At 56.2% G+C, this 27,586-nt stretch overlaps 1 protein-coding gene across 1 annotated transcript in view; it reads left to right on the top strand.

Moving 5' to 3' along the window:
* LOC101642674 (nodal modulator 3) overlaps positions 1-27,380 on the top strand; it is a 56,545-nt gene extending 29,165 nt beyond the window's left edge. The window contains exons 12-29 of the mRNA XM_045286008.1: positions 1,438-1,579; positions 2,031-2,162; positions 2,922-3,058; positions 4,914-5,001; positions 6,764-6,827; positions 7,412-7,507; positions 9,967-10,185; positions 10,270-10,352; positions 11,334-11,493; positions 11,622-11,748; positions 13,473-13,586; positions 14,746-14,873; positions 15,725-15,866; positions 18,837-18,920; positions 20,741-20,851; positions 23,578-23,679; positions 24,742-24,861; positions 27,225-27,380. Coding sequence (XP_045141943.1) covers positions 1,438-1,579; positions 2,031-2,162; positions 2,922-3,058; positions 4,914-5,001; positions 6,764-6,827; positions 7,412-7,507; positions 9,967-10,185; positions 10,270-10,352; positions 11,334-11,493; positions 11,622-11,748; positions 13,473-13,586; positions 14,746-14,873; positions 15,725-15,866; positions 18,837-18,920; positions 20,741-20,851; positions 23,578-23,679; positions 24,742-24,861; positions 27,225-27,380 — 2,205 coding nt within the window. The remainder of the gene's footprint in view (positions 1-1,437; positions 1,580-2,030; positions 2,163-2,921; positions 3,059-4,913; positions 5,002-6,763; positions 6,828-7,411; positions 7,508-9,966; positions 10,186-10,269; positions 10,353-11,333; positions 11,494-11,621; positions 11,749-13,472; positions 13,587-14,745; positions 14,874-15,724; positions 15,867-18,836; positions 18,921-20,740; positions 20,852-23,577; positions 23,680-24,741; positions 24,862-27,224) is intronic.
* Positions 27,381-27,586: the final 206 nt, after the last annotated feature.

Raw genomic sequence — 27,586 nt, 5'->3', positions numbered from 1 at the left:
CCTGCTCCCCCCTCCTTCATGAACCCTTCATAATTCATAAATTGTTATTTTGTCATATCTTACACTGTCCAACGTCTCCACCCACTTTTCTGTTGTCCATCCCCCAGAGAGAGAGTTATATGTAGATTCTCGTAATCAGTTCCCCCTTTCTACCCCACCTTCCTTTCACCCTCCTGGTATCGCTACTCTCATTATTGGTACTGAGGGGCTTATCTGTCCTGGATTCCCTGTGTTTCCAGTTCCTATCTGTACCAATGTACATCCTGTGGTCTAGTCAGATTTGTGTGGTAGAATTGGGATCATGATAGTGGGGGTAGGAAGCATTTAAGAACTAGAGGAAAGTTGTGTGTTTCATTGTTGCTACACTGCACCCTGACTGGCTCGCCTCCTCCCTGCAATGCTTCAGTAAGGGGTGTCCAGTTGTCAAGGCTGTAATTCTTATGGAAGCATATTGCTGCATCAATCTCCAGTGAAGTGGCTGGTGGCTTAAAGCCCCTGACTGTCCAGTTAGCAGCCTAGTGCTCAACCACTGCACCACCGGGGCTCCCTAATCTTGTCTGTACTAGGGGTGGAAACAGCTGTCTGCTGCACACACACCCACACCAGGGCTCCCTAATCTTGTCAGGGGTGGAAACAGCTGTCTGCTGCACACACACACACACACACTCACACCTTTCTTAGTCTGAGAAAGGCATGCAGGACAAGGAGGAAGAAAGGTCCTGATTTGTGACAATCACACGGGGTTGTCGAGCTCATAGCTGACGTGTACCTGTGCCTTAAACTTAGAGAAAAGGGACTTGGGTTTTGTCTGTTTTTGTTTTATTTTTAACTGTTTTCTTGGCACATAATCACGTAGCGCACACTTCAATAGTCCCATCAAGTGAAGAAGTGTTGTACAGTCCATTCTAGAACGTGGTCGTCTTCCTGTGCCCCTCGTTTATATGTGTGGTCTGCAGACAGAGCTGGACAAGTCCTGGGGGAGTAGGGGGTTGTACACTGGACTGCTGACCAGGTCAACAGCTGAGCTCCCCAGCTGCTTCACGGGAGAGAGAGGAGGCTGCTGTCGCCCTGAAAGATGTACAGTCTTGGGAGCCCTTGAGAGCAAGCAGTTCTACTCTGTCCTACAAAGTCACCACAAGAGGGATCCCTTGAGCGCCTGTGTGCGGGAGAGAGAATGACACCAGGTGCATGTTTCTGTGCACCTGTGGGTAGCGAAGCCTAGTCCTTTTTTGGTAATTTTTAAGGCCAGTATTTTTTACATTTGATTAGAAATGTATTATCTTCTCATAGGGTATGTGATCATTTTTTGTGCTTTTAATATTGACCTAGACCTAAAATTGAACCTCTGTCTGCTGAGATGTATGTAGCCCCGTGTCTGGTGCCTGTTCTGGGTCTCTGGGGACTAGGAGCAGCAGCCTGAGACGCATCTTCCTGCAGGTGATTGTTCCTGAGGCCGAGATGCGAGCGGGGCTGGCCCTGAAGCCCCCGACGTTTCCTGTCACAGTGATGGACCGGCCCGTGATGGGCGTGGCCTTTGTGCAGTTTCTGGCGTCTGTGTCTGGGAAAGTCTCCTGTTTGGGTAAGATGTAAGCGGAAGACAGGAGCGGCTCATCTGAAAATAGATGGGGAGGGCGGGGGTACAAACCCATCAGCCACTCCACAGGAGGAAGATGGGGCTGGCTTCCTGCTTCTGTCAAGACTGACAGTCTCTGATATCCTATGAGACAGTTCCAGTCTTGCCTCTAGGGTCACCCCGAGTCAGAACTGGCCAGGCAGCAGTGGGTTTTACTGTCTCTCTTAGGAGGTGCCCCATAAACGCTGTGCTCCTTCCCCTCTCCCCTCCTCAGGCTTTTGTGGAATGGGGTCCTCCATGGAGGGGGTGGCTGTTAGACTTAATCAAAGCGCTCAGCGTCTCAGGTGCTAAATGGTAGTGGTTAGCACCCCCGGAGGGAGAAGGTGTGAACAGGTGAGCTTAGTTGTGGGAGGCCCGTCCAGTGAGAACCCCTCCCTACCCCGTCTTTCGTCTGCAGACACGTGTGGGGAGCTGCTGGTGACCCTGCAGTCTCTGAGCCGCCAGGGCGAGAAGCGGAGCCTCCAGCTCTCCGGCAAGGCCAACTCCATGACGTTCGTGTTTGACAGCGTGCTCCCCGGGAGATACAAAAGTGAGAACGAAGGCCGCCGCTCAGGGCCCGCACACCCCGCCTCTAACCGTTCAGCTCCTTTGCCCCTTGACCTGTAGCCTGGGTAATAATGCCCAAACTGCAGCCCACGGGCCACCTCATCTTAACAGCCCCCGTGCCCTGGTCAGGCTGTTTCATTGCTGAGCAGCAGGTAGGAGTGGGTGCGAGAGTCCCACCCACATGCTCTACCACTGAACTAGCAGTGCAGGATCCCTCTGAGACTCAGCTTCCTCCTCTGTCAGGGCTGGAAGCTCCTGCCCAGGGCCTGGGAGGGAGGAGGTGCTGGCGAACGCTAGTCCCCTTCTGGAGAAGCCACCCGCTGCCAGTGCGCCTGCTTCCCCCGCTGAGATCAGCGGGCGGCTGCGGCAGGTCATCCTGAGTGACAACTGGTTTGAAAATGGATCTCTGCTGTTCTTGCCAGGCTGTGGCGCATGGCGGCCTCTTGATCAGTACAGTGTCCCAGGAACACAGGCCTACCTCTTGCTCGTTTCCCCATTGCCTCTCCCCACTTGCACGCACACCACTACCCCCTCACAGGAGTGGTCCTCGGAGCCCAGGGCCCTTGATAGAAGAAGTGGCCGCCCGATCTTGGATGCACCCCGGCTTTTTTCTGGGTGATTTTAATGACACTCGGTTTCCGTTTTCTTTGCCGTTCCTTGTTGCACGGTCCCGGCGCTCTCGGCTAGTTCCCACAGTGGGATGGGGGCGGGGCGGGTGGTGATTGGCTCCGTTGCCCTGCAGCCAGCATCGTGCACGAGGACTGGTGCTGGAAGAACAAGAGTCTGGAGGTGGAGGTTCTGGAGGCGGACGTGGCGGCGGTGGAGTTCAGACAGACGGGCTACATGCTGAGATGCTCCCTCTCGCACGCCATCACTCTGGTAGGCGTGGCCGGTGGCAGCCCTCTTACTGAGGAGAGGGGGACTGGCGTCGTAGCACCCCTGCCGCACCCTGCGTCCTCTCCCGCCCCGCGATGTGCCCTCCTATTAGCGAAGACAGGGGCCAGGAGCACTGAGAGCCCCTCAGAGCATGAAGGGCCCCGTGGGTTACGTGTTGGGAGAATGATGAAGCGTCCTGCTCCCAGAAATTCCTCTCAGGTGTCTTGGAAACCCCGTGAGAGCAGATGGGAACCAACTGGATGGCCTTGGTTTGGGGTTTGGCGTGGGCAGTGGGACGGCAGCTCTATTTCAGAGAGCCGCCGCCCTGGTCCCACAGTGAAGGGTGACGGGGGACAGAGCACACAGGATTGGCGCCTCCGCAAGTTCCTGTCACGTTCTGAGGCGCGGTTTTCTCATTTGACATGGCAGTACCCACTTCTCAAGCCTGTAGTAGGGGCTAAGTGTGCCCCTTGGGTACGGACAGGTTCCTGGTGGACCCCAGTCCCTTGGCATGGCCTCGCTGCTGACCCGCAGGGACCCTGCAGTGCCCAGGGGAGCTGCAGTCTTGACAGCAGCTGCTGGCCGGCCACATCTGCTCTAACAGAGCACGTCTCCCAGGCTGTGCTCCAGGGCCGCGGAACGCGGTGCTGGGCCGGCCTCGGTGCCCGGCTGCCAGTTTCAGCAGGGAACCGCCTGTGTAGGGCCTTGACTGGGTGTTAGCTCACTTCTTGGCATCCAGCTGTGGCGAGTGTTATTTTTCGGTCCCTGAGGAAACCCAGTCCGATGGTCAGTAAGCGGTGCCTTACGTGGACACCGGAAGAACTGGAAGCGGTCTGGCTGATGCCCGCCTGCTGCTTGAACCGGGTCACTGCACACGCTCCACCCTGCGCTGGTACTGGGGTGACTCATTAGCATCCAGTCAGGAAGCCTGGTGCAGGACACAGGTTCCTGATACTCCAGCTGAGAAGAAGTGATTGACAGGAGGCCATTCCTTTCCTTTAATCCAGTGGTTCTCAACCTTCCTAAGGCCGCGACCCTTTCATACAGTTCCTCGTGTTGTGGTGACCCCCCCCCCCCAACCATAACATTATTTTCGTTGCTACTTCATCACTGTCATATTGCTACTGTTATGAATCGGGCAATTCCTGTGAAAGGGTTGGCCAACCCCTAAAGGGGTCGCCACCCACCGGTTGAGAACCGCTGCTTTCATCCCTCCAGTGGCTCTTGGTTCCCTTAAAGAAGATCCATGGTCCCTAAGCAGAGCCTCCAAGACCTCGCCTCCCTCCTGCCTTAAGCCCGGTTACTCTGTGCCTCGCATGGTCTGCCTGCCCTGGCCACGTGCCCCTCACCAGGTCCCCTGCTGTGCCAGGCTGCTCCCCCACGTTGCCCTGTGGTTTTCCTCATTTAGGCCACACCCCCGGGGTCACCTCAGGTGAGCTGGCCATGAGACCATCAAACTCAAAGTAGCCTCCCTGCTGACTCCATGTCCAGCCCCCTTTGTCATCTGCCTCTCATGGTCCCATCACCGATGACTTGAAAGCCACGCATGTGCTAGCCAGCCCTGAGCTTGCCTGCCTTCCCTTCTTGGAGTGGAAGCCCCTGGGAGCTGGAGCCAGTCCGTCTCGCCCGGGGCACAGCCTTGGGCCGTGCCCCTCTAGGAGGTGCTCAGCACAGAGCTGCTGGAAGGAAAAGCATGTTTTTGTCGGGAGCGTGTGCAGCCTTTAATTTTCCTGTGGTGCTCGCATGCTGAAAGGGTGAGTGGGCAAAGCAGAGGCCCCGTCTGGGGGCAGACGGGGTATCAATCAACCCTGACGGCTTCATCTCCCTGTGAGTCACCGTATTGGCTTTGGTCCCTTAGGAATTTTATCAGGATGGAAATGGACCTGAGAACGTGGGGATTTATAACCTCTCCAAGGGAGTCAACCGCTTCTGCCTGTCCAAGCCTGGTAAGTTGGAGGATTGATGTGCTCCTGGTTAGAGACGGGGAAAGGCACCCGAGGTGCTTTCACAGGCATCTTTCCCTGTCTTGACTCCATTTGCCTTGCGCTGTCAGTTTCGGTTTGTGTTCAGGACCCTCCTGATGCCCTCCCTCCCTCCCTCTGCTGTGCCCTCACCCGGGGAGCGCCTCTCGACCTCACGGGTCTCATGTAGGTAGAGACCACCAGGCCGTCACCTGAAAAATAGCGTACCACTCACTGCTGCCACCTGTGTCATCGTTCACAATGGACAGTGGGATCATCTTTCACCTGCTTAAATCCTGTAGTGACGTCTCCCCCCCCCCCATCAGCTTTATTAAGGTCTAACTTCAGTACCATAAAGTGTACCCATTTAAAATGTACAAGATGATGGTTTTGAGTGAATTTAACTTGCCCACCTAACCCAGTGTGAAACATTTTCCCAGTGTGAAACATTTTCAGCCGCCAGTCTGCTTTCTGTCTCTAAAAACTTGCTTCCTCTGGACATTTCTGACAGGTGAAATCGTATGTATCAGACGTGTGCTTTAATGTCGGCTCCATCTGTTTCTCACTGCAGTTTCCAGGTTCCCCCGTGTGGGGCTCCCGGCACGGGGACACGTTAGGCCCAGAGTCTTTCTGATCCTTCCAGCCTTTCTGCTCTGTTTGTGGATTCATGGCTGCAGGAGAGCTAACGCTGTATCCGAAACCTTGTCAGTTCAAGTCAGGAAGATGAAGGGTGGAGAGAGCCGAGGTTTCCCTTATTTGTGCCTTCTGTGATCTGCCGCCGTTGTCTTGGCCTAACTCCTGTTACCTCGTTCCTTCTAGAAGCCAAAGAGGCGGGGACAGTTAGGTAGTTGCCTGAGGCGGGAGACATTTGCCACCCTAAACATGACCTGAGAGTGTTCTCCGGCGAGGGCGGGCAGCAGTGCAGTTCTCTGCCCCTAACACCCATGCTCTGCCTGCTTACTGTACATTCCGTGCTGGCTTCAAGCATTCCTTCCCCGGGGCAGGGCGGCCCTCTGGTCTCCTTTCAGTTACCGCATTTTGCTCTGTCAGCTCAGGCCAGTCTGTGTACCATCACCTAACACAGCTCTTGGCTTCTAGTAGGTTCTCAGCCACTGTCTGTGGAATGAATGAAGAGTGCCGGCACGGGGTCTTATTGTGTCATGGAATAGCGGGGATCATTGCAACTCATTGCAGGTTTTTATAGACAATCAGGTAGAATTATCAGTTAATGCTCAGTTGGGAAAAATTGCTATGTTTCACACCTCTCTGAAATTGACTGTCAGCCTCTGGCACATGGTGAGAGGTGCCCCGAATCGGAGTGGTCCCCCAGAGAGACTGAGGGAGGAAAGCGGGTACCCCCCTTCCTCCCCGCCCCCTCTTAGGAGCGCTTACAGGAAAGAGTCAGGCCATAGTTAACTGTAGGCATTTGAACAGAACCTTTCTCAGCTCGGCAGGAGACATGTTCTTCGGGCTCCCCTGTGCTTGGATCTGTGTGCTTGCTCCGTGCAGACACACTGCCTGCCGGGAGTTGGCAAGGAGCGGAAGGTGAAGGCCTGTTCTTGTGAGCGGGCAGGGCGATGGAGTGGGTCATGAGGACGAGGCCTGTGTGGCGCTTCTGAGCCGGGCCCTGCAGCTCGGTGATAGGTTGGGCGTGTGTCATGAGAGGCGCTGCCCTTGGATTGGAACCGCTGGGCGTTGCTTGCAGTGGTGGCCACGCCTCTGAAATGACTTGCTTTCCCGTGTGCAGGCGTGTACAAAGTGACCCCTCGCTCCTGTCACCGGTTTGAACAAGCTTTCTACACCTACGACACGTAAGGCTGCCTGCTTCTCGGATGCCTGTTGGCACGTGTGCGTGCTGTGGGGAGAGCAGCCCACTCCTCTTGTTGCTTTCTGAGACTGCTCTTGTTTTTCCCGGAAGAGGGCAGGGTGGGTGTTAGGGTTTCCAGACAAGGGTGGCAGGGCCCTGGGAGAAATGGCAGGAAGTGGAGACAGAAGGCTTCTTTCCCCAGAGTCTGCGAGCCAAGACGGAAAGGCTGTGCTTTTAGAGTGGCTTAAATATCGTCTTTGCTGAATCGTCCAGCCTCCAGTGATGGGGTTTCTCAAGTTCAAGTTACCATTTTTATATTGTTGCTCAGGCTTGTGGGTTTCTTGGGACTTGATAAGTAGAGGGCATTTGAGTGGATGCGATTCCCTCTTTAGTGTGTGAGTGTGTGTGTGCATGTGACATGTGAGCTCGCTTGCGGGTGCTTCGGGCTCCCCGCTCCCTGACTTAACACACATCCGTGTTGTGTGGCTCTGGGTCGGGAAGGGTGCCCAGGAAAAGGGTGGGCTTGTGATCCCGAGAGACGAGGAGCTAGTGTCGTCTGTGTTTTCTCTTCCCTCCTTTGATTGACAGGTCTTCACCCAGTATCTTGACACTGACCGCCATTCGCCACCACGTCCTTGGAACCATCACCACTGACAGAATTATGGACGTCAGCGTGACCATCAAGTGAGGCTCCGGTCCTGTGGCGGGGTGGGCCGAGGGGCTGGGCTGTCCTCTCGAAGAGACCCTCGCACGATGACTTTTGCATCTCTTCCCACGTGGCGTGCACGTGGCTTCCCTCCCGGGGCTGTCTGGGGCAGCGCCACCATGCTGTTGCGTGTGAGACACGGACGAGCTGGGGATGAGGTCGCGCCCCGACAGCTCCTTTTGGGGCTGCAAAACCCTTGACCCTTCCTGTCTCTGCCGAGGAGGAAACAAAACAAAACAACTGTGACCCCTCTGGAGTTCGTTCGTTGTATGGCAGGCATTTTTAGTAAGTCCAGAAACGTCGCCCACTTTTCTTGAGAGCGTTTCTGTCGGGGTGGGAAGTAGAAGTGGCACCCGATCTGCAAAGGGCCGTGAGAGGGGAGTCTCTGAAAGGCAGCCCTCATCGAGGGCTGGGTTCACGTGAGTGCCGTCTGGGAGAGGGGTCTTGGCTGTGGGAAGCACTCCGACTCTCCAGGAACGAAAGGAAGCGGGTGGCAGCAACGCGACCCTCTGCGTCAAACGGATTGGCAATCAGAGGACGCTTCTCTGCCCCCTTTCGATCAAGGGTTGCTTCCCTGATGGTGCAGCGGGCAGGCATCCTCGGCTGCTGAGGCTGGCAGCGGGAGCTCCACAGCCACGCTGTAAACAGAGAAAGGAGGGGCAGTCTCCTTCGGGAAAGACGACGTCATCGAGGGGCACGCTCTGCACTGCCTCGCAGACCGGCTGTGAGTCGGAATCAGCGTGATGACGGTGACAGTCCCAGTGGTTTGCGATCTCGCCAACCATCTGTTCACCCAGCTTCCCACCCAGACCCACGCAGAAAGCACGTCTGGGGACTCTTCAGGGTGTCGGCCCTGGGCTGAGGGCTCAACCCGTACCCTGCTGGAAGGCACCGTCTCATCAGGGCCGGCAAATAGAGTCACCCACAAAGCTGCACCAGTATGACGGCGCTGCGTGCTCTGAGTCTGACCGTGTGAGCAGAAGGAAGTTGGTGGAGAGGTCGGCTGGTAGAAGCCGGGCCATGCTGAGGGGCTCAAGCCTTGTCCTGTGAGCTATGGAACGCTTATTGGCGTGTTTTAAATAGGTGGAAGGTTTGCTTTTTGTTTTTTTGGCTGCGGGGTACAGAACAGAGAAGCCTGAGGAGTGGAAGTTGACTGAGGCAGAGGGAGGCAGGCGGGGCATTGGCGAGACAGCCTGCGGGGAGATGGAGAGAAGGGCTGCTTGCAAGGACTGCACACCTTTTCCTGATCCCGTTTGGAAAGCACGAGTCCCTGGCATGACTAGCAGCCCACCTTCTTAGCCGTCCATCGTGACTGCTGCCTCTGCTGCAGCATTCAGACAGATCCGTTTTTATAACCGCCCAGGGCCTTCTTGTCCTGTCACTGACACCGCGGGGCTGGTGAGAACATGCGATTCCAGCTAGACACGGCCACTGGCATCTGGGATGACCCCATGCCCCCGGCACACTTTTGGCCTGTGCCCTCCATCCGCCTAGTCGGCAGTCACCCCTGCTTCAGAAATGACGGCTCCCTCTTTCTCATGGTTCCTGGAATTGTCTTTCTCTTGTGTCCTAGACCCAGTCATAGCGAATCAATCCACCTTTGGCTTTATCATCCGAACTATGGCCATAGCCCAGGGTTGTGTTAATGTTTGGGCCGCCGTAGTTTGTGCTCTTGTCTGGATCATCGTACAGCTTCCTCGCTGGCCTCACTGCACTGTGTTCACTGTTCGTCACCAGAGCCTGCCCTCAGCGCTAGAGATTGTTTCGTCCCTCTGCTTAAAACTCGAGTGGCTTTTTAGCCCACGGAGGACACAATGGAATGCGATCTGCCAAACCTCCATCTGACCCTTAACACCGGGCCTCGGGGTCTCCGGGCTGTCCGGGAACTTACCGAGCGAGAGCTGCTTCTCCAAGGGCTTGTGCTTGTGCTTCCTTGCTCTGCGTCTTTGCGCGGATGGCCCCGCATCAGAGCCCTGGGCTGGTCCCCTCACCTAAAATAGTGGCCCCACAGCCCAGCACAGTCTCCTCTGTGTGTGCTTCCTCCTTGTGCTCGCCCTCCCATGCCATCGTCTGCTTCTTGCCCTAGGAAGTGGCTTCCACAGAGGCAGGGAATGTGTATTGTATTTCCCCCGGACCCCAGGGCTTAGAACAGCGTGTGTTCTCGGTAAATACGTCCTGGGTGAATGAAGAGAAGCGGTGGCCACTGGGGTAACTCCGAGGCCTGCGGGACAGCTGACAGCTCTCGTCAAGTCAGCGTGAAGTCGGGGGTCTTGTCTTCCAGTCCCATCTACAAGACACAACCACGTTCGTGAGCAAGTTCAGCTTTCTCCTCTTTTAAGCTGGAAGCTCATTCAGATTTCATGTCCACTGCCAGCATTCACTGGCCACAAGGACAGGCAACCAGAGCCTTACGGGCCATCCCCTTCCTTTCCTGCAGGTCTTCCATCGACAGCGAGCCTGCTCTCGTGCTCGGCCCCCTGAAGTCAGTGCAGGAGCTCCGCAGGGAGCAGCAGCTGGCCGAGATCGAGGCCCGCAGGCAGGAGAGGGAGAAGAAGGGCCGAGAAGAAGGCGGAGAAGGGAGGGCCAAGCCTCCTGTGCAAGAGATGGTTGATGAGCTACAAGGCCCCTTCTCCTACGACTTCTCGTACTGGGCACGGTAAGCCTCCTCTGTGCTGATGTTTGCCATCTAGTCGGTTGGGCAGAGCTGGTGGGCCACATTGAAGCGTCTTAATTATTTTAGGTCTGGAGAGAAAATCACTGTTACACCTTCGTCTAAAGAGCTTCTCTTTTACCCGCCTTCAATGGAAGCCGTCGTCAGTGGAGGTAAATGCCATCTCAGCAAGCGAATGCCACACCTGCGGTTGCCCCTGTACCTGCACCCTCGGCTCGGGGTTCTGTGTTAAGGGAGGGGTGACGTGAGGTGGGGAGTCGTCTTGATGAGCTGCTGCATGTCCTCTTCCTTTTTAGCACGTGGTCGTCACCACTTGGCGGGTGTGCGTGCGTGGGTGGAAGATGGGGAGCAGTGTTCCCAACGTGTACACACGGCCCCTGGGGAGCTCTGGAACAGTCCAGGGGGCTGCAGAAAGCAGACACTGATGTTTTATCCTAGATTGTAGGCTGTATGATGAAGATTTTTAATTAGGTGGGGGTGCTGAGTAATTTATTTTTTCTGAAAAGAGGCAGTAGGCCAAATAAGTTTGGGAGCCTGTGGTCCATGTCAGTAAGAGTAACTAACGCCTGCTCTTAGAGTTAAGAGGATCTCTTTGGAGAAAGACTTAGTTTTCTTTGATGTCATCTGATTAACAACCTAGTTGTCAGGTTATCCGTTACCAAAACGTGAGTGCTTAATCTTCCTATTCTGAATTGTTAGTGATAGAGACTTTTTTGATGGGTGACGGGGGGCTTGTGGGGAATGGATCATTAGAAGTGATGGCTTGGGGAGCATTTGTTCAGCGTCATGAGGCCGCGGGTGGGGATGTGGTTAGGGTGCTGGAGAGCAGGGCTTGCTGGTGGTCTGTTCTTGGCTCTGGGTCTCTGGGAGTTGAGGGGCACGGCTCCTTCTGCCCTGAAGGAGAGACCTCGTCTCATGATTGAGGCCTGGAGACAGGGAAGAGTCAACTTTCCCGTCCACACCCTTAGCAGGAGGTACGCGGCGTGGGCCACTTCTAGGGATGGGTGTTTCTGCGATAGTAAACAACCAGCCGTAGATCTTGTCTGGGCCTTTCTTGAATGGGAAGCCCCAACAGAAAGGCTTCTCCGTCGACAGCCAAGTCCCATTTCTCTGTGTGTTTCCTCCCTGTTCAGAGAGCTGTCCGGGGAAGCTGATCGAGATCCACGGGAAGGCAGGCTTATTTCTGGAAGGCCAAATCCACCCTGAGTTGGAAGGAGTCGAGATCGTCATTAGTGAGAAGGGGGCAAGCTCACCCCTGATTACTGTGTATACCGATGACAAAGGTGCTTATGGGTAAGGCCCCGACTGAGAAACGTTTGCTTGGGACCAGTTGCCTTTGGCACCTCTCCTAAAGAAACGGCCTGGATTTTCCCCGGTTTGAAACACAGTCATGTGCAGTGTTTCCCTTTGTTTCAATCCAGCGTTGGGCCCCTGCACAGTGACCTGGAGTACACTGTGACCTCGCAGAAGGAGGGCTATGTTTTGACGGCTGTGGACGGGACCATAGGTGACTTTAAGGCGTATGCCTTGGCCGGCATAAGCTTTGAGGTAACACTGTTTTAAGAAGCACTTTTCTTGTTGTTGTTCAAAATATACACAGCAAAACATATACCCATTCAACCGTGTCTACCTGTACGCTTCAGTGGCGTTGATAATACTCTTCAAGTTATGTAAAGGTTCTCTCCTCCTTTTCTGAATCATTCCCCACTAACATACACCCACAGCCCCTAAAACTTTCCATCTAATTTGTCGTTTCCTGGAGGTGCAATTGACCTAAGAGTGAACATGATTAAAAAAAACAAACCAAGCCCATAGCCATCCAACCCACAGCAACCCTGGAGCCTAGCACTGCTCCTTGGTGTTCCTGTGGCTGTCAGTCTTTACAGGAGCAGACAGCCTCATCTTTATCCCTCAGAGCAGTTGGCGGGTTTGAACCACCAACCTTGCAGTACATATTCCACACCGTCTCCAGGGCCCAGTACCCACCAAAGGTTTCCTTGGGCTTCTGTCATCTCCCCTCTCCTGCCCCCTCCCCAGGCAGCCGCTGCTCCGCGTCCTGTCCCTGGATGGGGGGCATCTTTCGCTGTGCAGGGAGTCAAACTCCACACGGGAGGTGCTCTTCTGCCCGACTGCTTCACTCCATCATCGGAGGCTCTGTTGACTTTAGGGAAGTGCTTTACATTTTCATCCTTAACCATGGTCTGTGCTGAAGGACAGAGAATGCTCCTGTAAATGGTGTGTGATGCCCTCCCAGCCCTTTCTGGGAAGAAGCAGTCTGTAGGCTGCACAGACTGGGTCCGGGGACACTTGACTCAATAGTTCCTTGAGAGGCCCAAGAGAAAGAATCACCGATTGGAGCACACAGAACTCCAGTGCATTTTAAGCTCAATGAAAAGCCGCCCGGCTGGGAAGACAGGTTCACTATAGAAGACAGGCCCAGTGCGCAGAGCTGCCAGGCCGAGAGAGAGCAACCGCCAGGAGGAACGTGAACGGGGCTGGGAGAGGCCAGTGTAAGACACGTGGTTAGAAACCCCACTGTGCAATGGAGGAATTCGCAGGAAGCTTCTGCAGTTCCGCTTTTGGGGTTAAATTTGCAGCCATCAAAACGACATCCATGTTCTGGCTCAGGCGTGGCTTCCTGGCTGCTAAGTGGTTACAGCCACACAGCGCTGCAGTCGGTCGAGTGACAGCTTTCTGCATGGACAGAGGGAGGCTGGCAGGGAGCCCTAGCGGCGCCAGGGTGGGGGGGTGGCATTTGATTGAACTAGTAGCTGCAAGGTCAGCCCTGAAGAGGGACTTCCTGCTCCTGGAAAGATGGGCAGCGTCAGAAACCCTGCTGAGACTGCAAGGCCTGATCGGTTGGAAATGGGCCCAAGGACCTTGGGATTGGCCTTATGTTTCTTTCTGGATTTAAAATGCACATACCCGCTGTCACGTGGGTGCCTCGTCAGAACAATGCTTAGAAACGGAAAACCCAGGCCTACAAAGATACACATGTCGGGGGTCAGCGAAGCTGCTGGCTGCTCCACATGCCCTGGTTTGCCGACCCCTGGTTTGGAGTGTGGTGCAGCCAGGAAGCAGCAGTGAGGCCTCCCAGAAAGTTCTGGAAGGCTATACATCGCAAGAGTAACGTTCACTCCTGCTCGAATGGCCATCTCTCACTTGTGAATAGCAACTTAAGTGAAAATAAATCCAGTAGGAATGACCTTTAGCAATTATACTTGGCCCGGTTTCGAGTTCCCCTTGCTCAGATGTTTCTTTTTCGTCCCCAGATAAAAGCTGAAGACGACCAGCCCCTGCCCGGGGTCCTCTTGTCCCTCAGTGGCGGTGTGTTTCGTTCCAACCTCCTGACTCAGGACAATGGCATTCTGACGTTCTCAAACCTGGTGAGGGCCCCTCTGTCACGTCCCCCAGAGAGCATGGGCACGGAACACGAGTCTCGTGTTGTACTTGCAGTGTGAGAGGAGGAGGCCCGTTTGGTGTGGCTTGTGTGTCTTTGGGGACAAATGTAATGGCAGTGTTGCTTGTCCTGGAGTGGGATGCTGGGGCTTCCCATCCGTCCTGCACAGGCGTCTTATTTCCCGGTCAGCCACTTGTCACAAGATGTTGTCCTGGCTCCTCGCCGGGACGCGCCTGTGCCGCACCAGTGCCATGCTGTGCCCATGGCACCTTGCTTTGGGTGGTTGGTTTGTAGTGGTTTTGCAAAGCGGCAGAAGTCACTGGAGTCGAGGCTGAGGTTGGGATCCAGGTGAGGGCCTCCAGTCACCCTCCTGTACATGTGGGCCAGCCCAGTCCCCCAGGAAGGGGCCACAGCCGGGCTGCTCATGACACTTCCGGAAGTGCCGTCGGGATGGTGTGCGATCCCTGAGTATGGTGTTGGAGTGAGCGGGCGGTGAGCGTTGGCCACTGGGGCTTCTTGGGCCATCCTCCTCTCTTTCCCGTTGCAATGAGGTCCGGAGAATAACCTGGGGACTCTCTCACACTCTGACTCAAATAAAAGTCAAAGCCGTCACCTGTAGATGGGGAACATCCTGTCAGCATCACGTGGTCCTCATGGGCCTGCGGTTGGGAGGCCTGAGGGGAGAGGCGGGCTCACCCAGAAAGCCTGGCTCCCCATGGAGGAAGACAGCAGGACGCTTTTCTCCGAGCCAGTGTCTGGGCTCCTGACTGAGACCCAGAGTGCACTCTAGTGGCCTTCGTGTCCGAGGAGGGAGATGAGTGTCACGGGCGGCACCAGCAGCAGGGAGGCAGCTCAGAGCTGCAGCTCTGTGCCGCGCGGCAGAGCTCCCCTGCCGCTGGTGCCGCGTCACCTCAGGCAGGTACGCTTCATCTTCAAGCGGTCTTCTCCCCCACAGGACGACTGGAGGCTCGCTGATGCCAGCGCAGTCATTGTCTTGCTTACGTCTGGGGGGGAGGGGGGTATTAGTTCTTTTCTGGAAGCCCTCAAGCTAGTGTGGCCTGACTCTGGTCCCTCCTAGCACTGCTGTCCCCCTTTCAAGCCACCCACAGTGTGGCCACAGAGGCTGTGTGTGCTTGCCTCCCTAGAGTCCCGGGCAGTATTACTTCAAACCCATGATGAAAGAGTTCCGCTTTGAGCCGTCCTCACAAATGATCGAGGTGCAGGAGGGCCAGAACCTGAAGATCACCATCACCGGCTACCGGACGGCCTACAGGTGAGCATCCCTGCCCACCTCTCACGCGCCAGGGCAAGCTGGGGAGGCGCCCTCACACATCTGCTGCCCGAAGCCCTTCCCAGGCATCAGGCAGCTGTTAGGAGGCGGGCCGTGGGCCGTGGGCGAAGGTGGTTGGCGGCTGACCTTTCTGTCTAATCTCTCAAGCTGCTCAGGCCCCTAGTTCCCATTTTGAAATTGTTCAAACTTTCACATTGTTAAGGTATGTAGTTGCTAAAAGATTTTTGTTTGTTTTGTTTTTAAGTTTTAAACTTGCATTAAGGATTTTGAAAGAAAAAGTCACTGGAATAAAAGTCCGGGATGTTGACAGAAGAATATGCTATCATTTTCCTCCTGCTCCCGTTTCCCAGCTGGAGCCCTGGTGGCGTAGTGGGTTACAGCTTGGGGTACTAACCACAGGGTCAGCAGTTTGAAACCACCAGCCATTCCTGGGGAGAAAGACAAGGCTTTCCTCTCCATAAAGAGTCATAGTTGGCCACCCACAAGGGCAGTTCTACTCTGTCCGGCAGGCTGGTGGTAAGGTGGTGACTGGGATTTGTATTTGTCCGTTTTCTGGATACTTCCATCGAGCGTTGCTCCACATGCCACTTGTGTGTGTGTTCTTCTGTACACCAGGGGGCTCTAAGAAAAGTCCGTGGGAGACACGGTGTAATTTTTTAATGAACCTCTTGAAGTCACCTTGTATACATACTGTGTCGCTACATACGTGCCCGCACATGCAGAGCCCCACCTATGTGGCCTCAGTCACTGGGTGCAGACTGTGCTCACATTTTGTTGACTGCGTGCTTTAGAACACTGCCAGCTGGTGACATGGTGTCCTCCTGTTGCTCTAGTTGCTATGGCACCGTTTCTTCTCTGAACGGAGAACCAGAGCAGGGCGTGGCCGTGGAAGCCGTGGGCCAGAGCGACTGCAGTGTTTATGGAGAAGACACTGTGACCGATGAAGAGGGGAAGTTCCGACTGCGTGGATTGCTGGTGAGACCGGGAGTGGGTTCTCGGGGGATGTGTCCGCCCTGTGCTGAGATGTCGACAGCACTCCAGACACTGAGAATGGGGGGCAAAGCCTCCCAGCCGCCGTGTCAGCGGCTACAGTTCTGTGGCCGAAAGAACGGTGGGGACTATTGGCGTGGCCCTTTGCTCTCGCGGTTTTCCTTGGATTGCCTCTTCCTTCGCTTGCTCAGGGGCTGCTGAAGTCTCGTAGACAGCACGGGGCGGGCGGGCACCCGGTGGGGAGCAGGCAGCACCTAGGATGCTGAGCCGTCAGCAGTCGGGGTCTGCTGCCTAACCTGTCTGGTAGATCCACAGGTGGTGGTGTTGGTTGGCCTTAGCTGTAGCTTGGTGACAGACTCCTAGTTCCGTAAATATCACGTGAGCTGAGGTGCACATCCGTCAGTCTGCTTACGTACTGGACATTGGGACCATGCTGTTCTATCCCAAAGTCAGGAGTCCTCTCTGCCCAGGCATTCCCGCTGGAAGTCAGTCAAGAGGCTGCTCAGGAGCAGAGTGCTCAAGCTAAGTCGGTCGATAGACTTAGTAAGTGGTGGGGGGGGGCGGGTGTCTGACCCAGCTATGCTCAGAACTGCAGTATACCTTTTCCTGTGGGTCAGTGGGCAGAGCTGGGCACAGCATCTGGGCAGGGTCCCGGACCTGGCTGGGCCGACACTCCACGTCTTGTGGGGTCTCTGCCAGATTCATCAGTAACGGCGACCATCTCATCTCGCTTACACGGGTCTGGACGACTTTAACGGCTGGTGCGCCCTGTAGCTCTCGGCTGCCCTGTGGGGGCCAGCTGCTGGGAAGAGTGCTGTCACAGGCTAACAGACGCCACCAGCCTCCCTCCCCTCCCCCCCTGCGCAGGTGTGAAGCCATCGGGCAGCTGGCACCGTCCACGGGGAAGGCTTGCGCTAGCGCACGGTCACGTTTCTCACTGCGTGATGCCGAGCTGATGGAGCCCGACTTCCACACGCTTTCCACTCCCACCAAGAGTTGCTGTGTCGGGAGCCCCCAGGGGGGCAGTTCTACTCCGCCCTGGCCGCTGTGAGTGGCCTGGACTCCGTGGCAGTGCGTTTGGTTTGGTTTGGGCTTTAGGAGGAGCAGCTGGGCCCGTTAGTGGGTTGACCCTACTGCTGTCCCGGCACTGTGCTTGTCGGGACATCTGGGAGCGGCCATCTACCAAGGTGGCCGAGGAGGGACACGAAGGCGGCGGCGACATTGCAGAGGCAGCCTGCTGCGACGCGGTCATCGGGACCAGTGAGAGCCGCAGAGCCCCGCCCCGGGGCCTGGAGCAGGTGGGCTGTGCCTGCTGCCGAGTCTCACAAGTAATGCTCGCATCTGAGGCCCCTGGAGAGTGCAGGTAGCTGGTACCTCACGACGCAGCCTGAAGCCCAGCGAGGGCACCCACCCTGGAGCATAGTGGAGGCAAGGCCTGGCCGTGTGCTTCCTTCAAGGTCACAGCTAGGACTCCCCATGGAGCAGTCCTCCGGCTCCGCCACGCAAGAGTTGGCATTGACCGGACAGCAGTGGGTTTGGGTCCGACGCTGCCGTCTTAGTGGAGCGGTCAGTGAGCTAAGCTAGCTGCTGGTGCTCCTGAGTGTGGGCTTGCCCCCTGCTTGCTCTTCTTCCTCCAGTCAGGACAATCGCTGTGCTTTCTCTGCAAGGATGCCACATGCTCTTGAAGTAACTAAAGTAATACATAGTAGAAAAGGAGAGAGATGGATGTGCGTGAAGACAGCACCCCTCCCCCCCAAAGTTATCACCTAGAAGTACTCCTGGCCGACGAGTCCTGAGTGCCGTTGAGACACGGCTCTGCACGCGCAGAGCTGATGAAGGCATGGCTCAGTGTGGGAGCCTGGAGTGTATCAGCCACACTCGTTTAAAAATGCGCTTTGCTGCTAATCCGGTTTCCCCTCGAAGCTGCTACTCGACGCTGGAGCCCCGGCCCCTGCTTGCATTTGACACTGCTTCTCCAGAGCAAGTGCTGCTGGGCGAACACAGTCCTCGGCTGGACCGTACTGGCATCGCTGCCTACTCAACCGGGCCCTTGTACGAAGGGTAGGGTGGAAGAAGTCATCACAAAGAAGTTTGAGACCCTGTGCCCCAGAAATGATGTCCCCTCTTCATCTCGGTCCTTCCGGATGTCGGCGTGCACATTGCAGATGGCGGGGCCGTGGGCGGCCAGGAAAGGGTGGGTCTGTGTGCATAAGAGCAGACCGCACTTGCAGCTGGGAGGCAGAACTGCACTGCACGTGCCTTGACGGGAAGAGGAGGGGGCAGGATTGGGATGCCCGCAGGCCGCGAGTTCTTTACCAGGGTGCCGGTCTGTCTGGGGATCAGCCTCACATGGGTGAAATAGATGTGCGAGGGCGTCAGAAAGCCTGTGGGAAAACTTCATTATCTTCCAGTTCAGTTTTTTACGGGAAGCCCCCTCCTCACACGAATAGTGCCGTCTTGACCATTTTTAAGGCACACTTGGGTGACCTTGACCATGCTGGGCAGCCATTACCACTATTTCCAAAGGTGCCTTATCAGCCCAGGTGGTCACTCGGCGCCCCTTCAACGATAAGCCCCCCACTCCCCAAAGCCATGGGAACCACTACTGAGCTTCTGGGGGCAGTCACCATCCTGGGTATTTCCTCCCAGGGGTCATGCGATAGCCGTCGGATGGGGTTCACCGAGCATCATGTTTCTGAGCTTCATCCGCGTGGCTCCTTCTCGTGTTGACTGATTCCTGTTCCGTTGGGTGGGTCGAGCACCTCGTTTCTATGGCTGCCTGTTCATGGCCCCTTGGCTGAGTGACTGTGACCCATGCTGCAATGTCAGGGTGCTCTCTCGAGTGACCCTAAGGAAGGCCAATGGGCCACAGATTGGTGCATGAGCTGGGAAAGCAGCCAGGCTTTACGCCACAAGCCCCCTTTCTAGGGACTAAGCTGCTGTGCTTCCTTGCAGCCGGGGTGTGTGTACCACGTTCAGCTCAAGGCAGAAGGCAACGACCACATTGAACGAGCCCTGCCCCACCACCGGGTCATCGAGGTAAGACGGGAAGCTCTGTGGCTGACTGGGCTTGATGCCTGCTTCCCCGGGACTCTCCTGGCTGGCTGCACTTCAGCTGTCATGGTCCCTGCTGAAGGGTCCTCTTAGATGTCATCTTCCCAGGCAGCAGCTGGTGGGCTGGGATTTGTAATGAGCAGCATGGCTGCCGTAGGCTAGGAAAAGGAAGGTGGATTCTCGTCGTGTGTCTGTCCCCCCCAACCCCCACCCCCTCCCCTCTCTGTGCCCAGACGGAGCCTCTGCAGTCGGGGTGGCCTCACTGGGGCAGGACTACCTGGTCTTCTGTTAGGTGCCGGTTTTTTTTTCTTCCCGTTGGTGGGCGGAGTCCTTTGATTTCCATGATAATGTAGCAAAATTGAGCCCCGAAGGAGACGGCCTCCAGTGGGCAGGATGCCCCAGATCCATCTGTGGTCAGACTCCCCGCACAACCTGGTGGTGCTGACGAGGGGGGATGGGTCCGGAGAGACTGACTCTTGGTGGCTTTATTTATTTTTATTTTTAAATACTTTTACTGGGGGCTCTTAACGTCTCATCACAATCCATACGTTCCTCCAGTGTGTGTGTGAAGCACATTTGCACATATGCCGCCATCATCATCTTCAAAGCATTCTCTTCCCACTTGAGCCCCTGATATCAGCTCCCCATTCTTCCCCCTCCCTCACAAAGCCTTGATAAGTTCTGTATTGTTTTTCCATATCTTACATCGTGCTCCATCACCCCTCACCCACTTTTCCATTATTTGTCCCTCTGGGAGGGGGTTCTAGGTTGATCCTTATGATCGGTTCCCCCTTTCTCCCCCCACCCTCCCCTAATGTGTTGGCTTTATTACGTGAACGTTGAACACGAAGGAAGGAGCCCTAGTTAGCGGTGAAGCGCTTGGCCACAAACCACAAGGCCAGCAGTTCAAGCCCACGAGCCACTCTGGCAGGACCAACCTGGACCTCTGCTCTTGTAAAGGCCCTGTGGGACCGTTTCCCTCTGCCCAGGGGGCATGGGTGGGGGGGGGGTGTGTCGCCCCGAGTCAGCTGTGACTCCGAGGCACACGGTAGCAGACACGCAAAGTGGGAGGATCGGAGTGGAGGGAGCAGGCTGCTTTGGTGGTGCAAACGGTTAAGTATTTGAATACTGGCTCAAAGGTTGGTGGTTCGACCTCACCTGGTGGTGCCTCAGAAGATGGACGTGGCCACCTGCTTCTCCAAGGTCTCAGTGGAGAACCTGGGGGCCGCTTGGCTGTGCTTGTATGGGTCGCCACGAGCCAGCACGGGACTCATGGCCACGCACACGTCAGTCGTGGGGCGTGTGGGGCCGGGAGGGCTTTCCGTGGCGTCGGTGGCCCCTGGCTTTGAAAGGGCTCTGGGCGCCACACTTCAGCGTGTCTGCTCCCCCGCCAAGGTGGCTTATGCCACGTCACAGCAGTCACGTGGGCTGCTGTGAAGGGGTTGGCAGGGTGCGTAAACGGGCACATACCCCTGCCAAAGCGGGTAGCCGGGGCTCAGAGCCCACTGAGGGTCTCTGCTTCAAGAGTAGCTGGAGAACTGGCTTGGAGCATGAGGTGTCTTGGCTCTGTGAAAGCTGGTGAGAGGAAGACGCACCCCCAACGCTGTGCACATTATACAGTGTGTGTGGTGGGTGGGTGTGGCCCACCTGCTGTCAGGTTGTGACTTTTTACCTGGCCGCCTTCGATGGCAAACCCTGCTCCCTGAAGAAGGGAGGTTTGCTGTGAATAAGCCCTCAGACCATCCAGTGGCTGGATGCTCCTACTCCATCCAGCTCCCTCAGCATCGGCGTCTGTGTCTCTCTAGGTCGGGAATAACGACATGGATGACGTAAACATCATCGTCTTCCGGCAGATTAATCAATTTGACTTAAGTGGAAATGTGGTCACTTCCCCCGAGTATCTTCCGACATTGTGGGTAAGCTAATGACCAGCCCCCCCACCTCCTAGCAGCATATAATTCACCTAGCGTACAATTCAGTAGTTCAGTCACACCAAGGAGAGTTGTACAGGCATCACCATCAGTTTTAGAACAAGACCAGCTTTATAAAGATTGAAATATTACCTAATCATAAAAGAGATCAGGCTGACTGGTCAGATAGAAAGCGGTGGGACCCCCAAGACTCTGGCCGTTCATGACCCTGTACGTGTAGAACTGAGCTCACCCCTGTGGTAGAATGGTCAACCATTTAAGATCCAAAGGGCAGCATTTCCCCAAGGATGAAGTCCAGAGGGTGAGGAGAGGAGGAGGAAGGGAACTGGAAACAGGGAGGAAGTGGGCGAGTGATGGTGTGTTGAGGGATTGCAAGGGATGAGTTGGAATAAAATGTGAGTGAACTGTTGAGTGTGAAATCTGCTTTGTGAACTGCCCCTAGCTCACAAGTACAAAGGGTTCCAACCAGTGTGTCCTTGGGGCTCTGAGACCGAGAGGAGCAGGCTGCCTGGGCTTTTCCGTATTGACAGTGGAGCTGCTCCCAGGGGGCTGGTTAGGGTTGGGACTGAAGACGCTCCAGTCACAGCAGGTCTTGGTGGAGCCACTGCTGCTCTCGGGGAGAGTGAACTCCTACTTCAGGTAGCTGTCAGTCTCTGCAGGGATTGTAGCAGAAGCTCGAAGAACGTTGATGCAGTCTGGACCAGCACACAGAAAGGTAGTTTTAAGACAAAGTGTCACTTAAGTCTAACTCTGTTGGGGGGCGGAGGCGCCAGGCTCCTCCTGTCCCTGGTGTTGCCTGCTGTGCAGCCTCGGGCCGGTCACCGCATGTGCACACGCGTGGCGCTCCTCCCCTGTGAAATGGAGTGGGACTAAATGACCCCCTCTCAGGGCCTTGTCCATCTGTAACAGCCTGTGTGGTTCGAGGACTAAATGACCCCCTCTCAGGGCCTCGTCCATCTGTAACAGCCTGTGTGGTTCGAGGACTAAATGACCCCCTCTCAGGGCCTCGTCCATCTGTAACAGCCTGTGTGGTTCGAAGAGACACATAAAATGCCCCCGCGCCTGTGAACAGAGTACGGGAGTCGGGGGTGTTGCTAGGGCCAGTCTCAATGCCCTGGCGGTGCTTGAGGCATTACAAACAAAAGGTTGACAGTTCAGACCCACCAGCTGCTTTGTGGGAGTCTCGGAAAAGCTGTGAAGCAGTTCTCTGTTCTTTGGGGTCCCTGGGAGTTGATATTGACATGAAGGCAGTAGCCAGGCCATCCAGAGTCTTAAGGATTCTACTGGCCTCTACCAGACTGCTGGTGAGCTCCATGTTGTCCTCCTTCTCGGTCCTCCTGTTGTCATGCCTTTCCCAGTGGTCAGCAGTGGCAGCTGGCTCCCACCCGGTTCTGGTTCAGTGCCACGGAGGCTGAGGTTCACGTGGTCCATTAATCGTTTGGATCATGGGTCACGTATATATGTGTCTTTGATTTTATTATTATTATGTTACATTAATTTTTAAAAAACATATTCTTTGTTTAGAAGTGGAGAGACCAATAGTTGTACCTTAGGGCACATTGAGTTTATATAAAGTTCAGTGTCGGGCTTGAGTGAGGACCCGAGTTTAGGTTTGTTACCCGCCCTTTGGCCCTGCGCTCGCAGACCCGAGTGCCGGGGGCTCAGGCAGGTGATGTCAGCGAGGGGCCAGGGCTGGATGGGATCAGGGCAAACTGGAGATGCAGTCGCTCTCTACAGGGTGGGGAATGCAGATCATGGGCGGCAAGCCAGCCACTCCTTGGTGCCCTATAAGGGCTGCCGTGTTAGATCGTTGGTCCATTGTTGGTACCACTTTCCAATTCCTCAGAGTAGTTGGGAATTGAAATGCTTTGAAATGCCCAGATGTTTAAATATGGGATGATGATTTCAGAGGTACTTTAAGGCGTCTTCAGAACAAAAGAGCACGCCATGGCTCCCACGATCCTTTTAGGGAAGCTCACGCGGTGCTGTTTCAGGAGAACTCCCGAGCCCTCTATGTCACAACATAGAGAAGGGTGTCAGCGTGAGTCCGGCATTTTCGGGGTGCCTCACCGTCTTTGCATCAGCCAGGACTGGGCCATCCTCCTCCTCCTGCCCCACTGCAGGTGTCCACAAGGCTCGAGAGAAACAAGGCCAGGAACAAGAAGCAGCCCCGGGCTGAAAGGCACAGTGGTCCTGAGCTCTGGCTCGTCTCTGCGACTTGTGGGAGTAAGGTCCCGCATCACACAGGGTGGCGTGCACAGTGGGCAAGACCTCCGCAGTCTGGCTCCATCGGCCCAGACTCTGCCGCGTGTAAGCTGTGCCGCCTCTCCGGTGTTGGAGTCCTGGTGATGGCACCTGCGATTATCGAGGAGGCACCCACCGTGCTGTGTGCTGAGCTGGCACATCACACATGCCCAGCAAACGTTAGCATCTCTGCTATCTAGCGGTACCCTTAGGGTAGCTGCTCCACTCTTGTGAGTGCTGACAGTGGTTAGGGTCTGTTGTGATACCTTGCCTTTCTTTGTCGGGCACGTTAGCAGTCTCGGGTGATGGGAGAGCCTGTCAGGGGAGGACACTTCGTCTTTCAACTATCCGACTTTCCAAAGGGTCCCACTACCTCCCTACTCCCACACAAAGCTGGGCGTGTCTGGTGCAAAATGTTCATCATGTTTTCATTTCACAAGCCACCCGGCTTTGTTTCTGCTCGTCAGGTGAAGCTCTACAAAAACGAGAACCTTGACAACCCGATCCAGACGGTGTCTCTGGGCCAGTCCCTCTTCTTCCACTTCCCCCCGCTTCTCCGGGACAGCGAGGTACCTACCGCCTGTGACCTACCGCGTGTGGCTTCACGGAGACCCAGCTTTCTGCCCCCCCCTCCCCCCCCACAGGCCACCCTGCAGAAGCACTCAGTGTGGGCCCAGCCAGATGCAGTGGACAGACTGGTTTTTCTAAATCAGCTGTGTGCCTCTTTCTGAATGATAAATATCACAGGAAGCTTTGAGGGGCAAAAAAAAAGCCAGCCTCCGTCCCATCCTCCAGAAGCAGTATGTCGCTAGTAGAAATCCATGTGGTGCTTTCTCAGTCAGCGTGCGCACACGCACACGCCTGTGCAGGAGAGCGCGCACACAAATCAACCTACTTATTCAGGAACCCGGGAGGCCACACGGTTATGCTGCAAACTAGAGGGTCAGTGGCGGGGAAGACCTGGTCATCTGCCCTAACAGTGACACCTAGAACTCGCTGTAGGGCAGCCCTGCTTTGCCACGTAGGGCCACTGGGAGTTAAAAGCAGGGCTGCCCCGACTTCTTTCTGCACACTCTGCTGTCCACCTTATAGGGTGGGGGCGGCACAGCCATCCTGTCAGCAGAGGTCAGCAGAGCTGGCCTGGGCCTGGTGTGGTCCATGCGGGGCCTGGGCACATAGTGGTGGAGGCCCAGCTCACGGGGGGCTGGGGACTAGCCCTGGGACAGTCCAGGTTTTCAGAAGGGACCAGTGTATGAGCCGCTGTCGACATAGCGCCCCTTACAACTCAGCCACACTCTGGGTTGAAAGCAGCCTGCCTCCATTTGAGCAACCACCTCCGTCGTCATCACTGACCCCTGCTGATTTGGGGTGTTTGTCAGACCAGCTCCTCAGAGGCCCCTCTTTGTCATGGTGGCCTGTGTTCCTAAGTGCTGCAGGCCTGTCTCAGAAGTAAGGGGCCACACTGCCGTCGCTGGTGGCGAGCTCCCGCGGAAGCCGGCAGTCTTGGCTGGGACGTGCGTGGCGGGGTTTCCGTCTAGCCAGGGTTGGGTTTGCGTTCCCGCTGGTTTGGGTGCCCCTGTCCTCATGAAGACCCTTGCTCACTCAGACTGACTGGCTTTTCCTGTGTTTAGAGCTACGTTGTGCTTCTGGACTCCACGCTCCCCAGGTCCCAGTTTGACTACGTCCTACCCCAAGTCACCTTCTCCGCTGCCGGCTATCATAAGCACGTCACCTTGATTTTCAGCCCCACGGTGAGTGCAGGGCAGGTGTGCACTCCAGGGGGCTGGGGAGAGCAGGGGCAGCCCAGCTGCCTGGGTTCGAGGCTGTAGGTCTCGGTCACTTGGCTGGGTTTCCAGGGCTGACGGCACCGGCCACTCATGCCCTGGGCTGCCCCGAGGCCTCCCTCCTGTCCTGGCAGCGTGGCGCCTGCCGTCCCCGTGAGGCCGGGCGCTGCGTTCATGACAGGTGGTTCTGACTGTTGCCTCAGGAGGCACGTTGTGCTCATGGGAAGGAAGTGCCGGAGCCCTCTCCGAGGGTGTAGGCAGTGTGTGGGAGCTCTCCTGTTGTTTTCTACAAGAGCTGGGGACCGGGGAGACCGTAGGTGGTGTGAGGGCCTTCCTGGTCATGTGTCGCACAAACGGACTGTCACCACCAGCAGAGCGTGAGCACACGGAACACACGCTCTCATCACCTTCTTGAGTCGCAGTTTGGCTCAGTGGTTGCCCACACTGCAGGGCAGTGGAATCACATCAGCGACAACTAAGACCGCTGCCTCCGACCCTGCGGTGTGAGACGGGCCCAGGAACCTACAGTCAGGAGAGGAAACTCTCACCACGTTGCTGCCGCCTGGGTCACCGTGCCTAGGACCGCGGTCTATTTTTTCCAGCTCACTGTTGGGAGCAGTGGGTGTGTCCCTAGAGCGTCCTCTCTTGTGCTCTCGCCTGCCACGGCAGTCCTTAGCTGTTGGTGCGGAGAGGTGGTGTGTATGTTGCTGTCACAAATAGTCCTTTGATGAGTAACTCATGCTTCCGTGTCTTGACTTGGCGGGTGGAGTCGGCACACCATAGGGTTAGGGCACTATTGTACTAGGCCCCCGCCACAGGGGTCGTGCCACTCTGTGTCCCACCGGCCATGTAGGCGACGACCTTTCCCCTTTCATCTTACCAGCAGAGGTGGCCACTGTGAACAGTCCGCTCGAATGGACACGCGGTGTCTTCCGTAGCTTTAGTTGCCTCTCCCTCCTCTGCTCTGGTGGTTACGAGCCATCTCACTCCTTCCCTCGCAGCTGAGTCTGTCTACAGGCTGACGGTCGTCTTCGTCTGTTTCAGACGCTCTTGGTACAATGGTGCTTCTCTGTGATAGAAGTTGAGCACGTCTCCCCATGTGTGACTTGGTTCCCTGCTGTCCTTGGCAAACACGGAGTCATCTGAGTTTCCTGGTGCGCGCGTGCGGGTCTGTCTGTACCTTTGCTTCTGCATTTCGAGTCACCGCTGGGAGCCTTTCAGAGGAATTGATCCTGTGTTCCGGGGGCTCTTGCATGATTGCATTTTCACACTTCTGCCTCTCTTCGTTTGGAATGTTCCTGGGGTGAGGTGTGGAAGATGATTCCAAATGTGGCACAGTCGGTGTCTCGAACTCCCCAGCTGCTCTGGGAGAGAGCGTGGCTGTGTGGCTCCGTGATGCCCACCCCTGTGGAGACTCCACAGAGCAGTGAGTCGCTGTGAGTGGGAATCGGGGGCCAAACCAGCGGATCGGGATTCCCTCTCATTCAGAAACGAGAAGATTGGGCCCCAGAGAGAGAGACATTGCTGAGCTGGACGGGGCACAGCTCTTCCGCTGCAGCCAGCAGGGTCACTCGAGCCCCCCTGAAGCCCTGTGCGCTCTCTCAGTGACTCCCAGGGGGAAGCGTGGAGATGGGCATGTAGGATGGGTTGTTTGCCGGGCAGGCCCCGAGGGGCAGGAGGAGAAAGGCCTCTGAAGGACAAGGTGGCCATGGGCGCCCTGGCTCAGGGAGACTGGGGCAGCAGGAGGCTAGGACCTGGTGGCTGAGCAGCCCGGCCTGGTCACTGCTGCTGAGCACGTGCTTGTGACCTCCAAGGATGTGCAGAAGGATGAGGAGAGCCGCCCGGGGCTCAGGGCCCAGAGTGGTGGGTGCTCTGTGTGCCCTCACAGGACGATATCCCCAGGACATGGGGAGCTCAGTCAAAGGAGACCGGGTTGCTTCTCAGCTGGAGGGACGCCCTGCTCTCTGGGTGTTGGTCCCTCCGATTGGTGAGTGTAGATTCCGGGTGAGGAGCAGCTGGCTGGACAGGCCACCTCTTCCCGAGTCTCAGGATGGGATCAGAGCATGCCCAGCAGACCCTTCACCGGAACGCTTCCCGAGCTGTTGTTGCTTCTGGACGTTGGATGCGGAGAGCTTGGATTGTGCGGAATGCCCGCGTGTCCCTGTCCCCACGGTGGAATGCTGGGGCGCCAGGACTGTGTGGCCAGGGGTTGGTGAAGTCTGGGTAACTGGGGGTAACCCTGTTTGGAAGTCTAGACAGTAACTGAGGGTAACACTACCTTTGGAAGTCTGGGAAGTCACTGGGGGTAACGTTCCTTTTGGTATTCGCAGAGGAAACTGCCCGAGCAAGACATCGCCCAAGGGTCGTACATTGCCCTGCCGCTGACCTTGCTTGTTCTCCTGGCTGGTTACAACCACGAGAAGGTAGGCACTCCGTGGGCTGCGTGGGATGGTGGGATGGACCACAGACAGTGGTTCCCCTGGTGAAGTGGCAGCTGCAGGGTGACCAGAGTTGTAGAAGTTACAGTCAGAACACAAGGATCTGGGTCAAAGGCCTGCAGCACACCCGTCTAGCCCCTGGAGGGGCTCCTCTCCAGCACACCTCCACCGAGCGTGCGCCCTGAGCTGAGCGTCACTGCCAGGGGGCCTCCTGAGTCCAGACTGACCCTCTCCCTGGCTCTCCCTGGTTACCT

This window comes from Echinops telfairi, unplaced genomic scaffold (genome assembly GCF_000313985.2).
Source record: "Echinops telfairi isolate 266 unplaced genomic scaffold, ASM31398v2 ScPeMD7_5;HRSCAF=22, whole genome shotgun sequence".
NCBI classification, from domain to species: domain Eukaryota; kingdom Metazoa; phylum Chordata; class Mammalia; order Afrosoricida; family Tenrecidae; genus Echinops; species Echinops telfairi.
The sequence above is the reverse complement of the archived record's forward strand: the minus strand, read 5'-3'. Positions and strand labels throughout refer to the sequence as shown.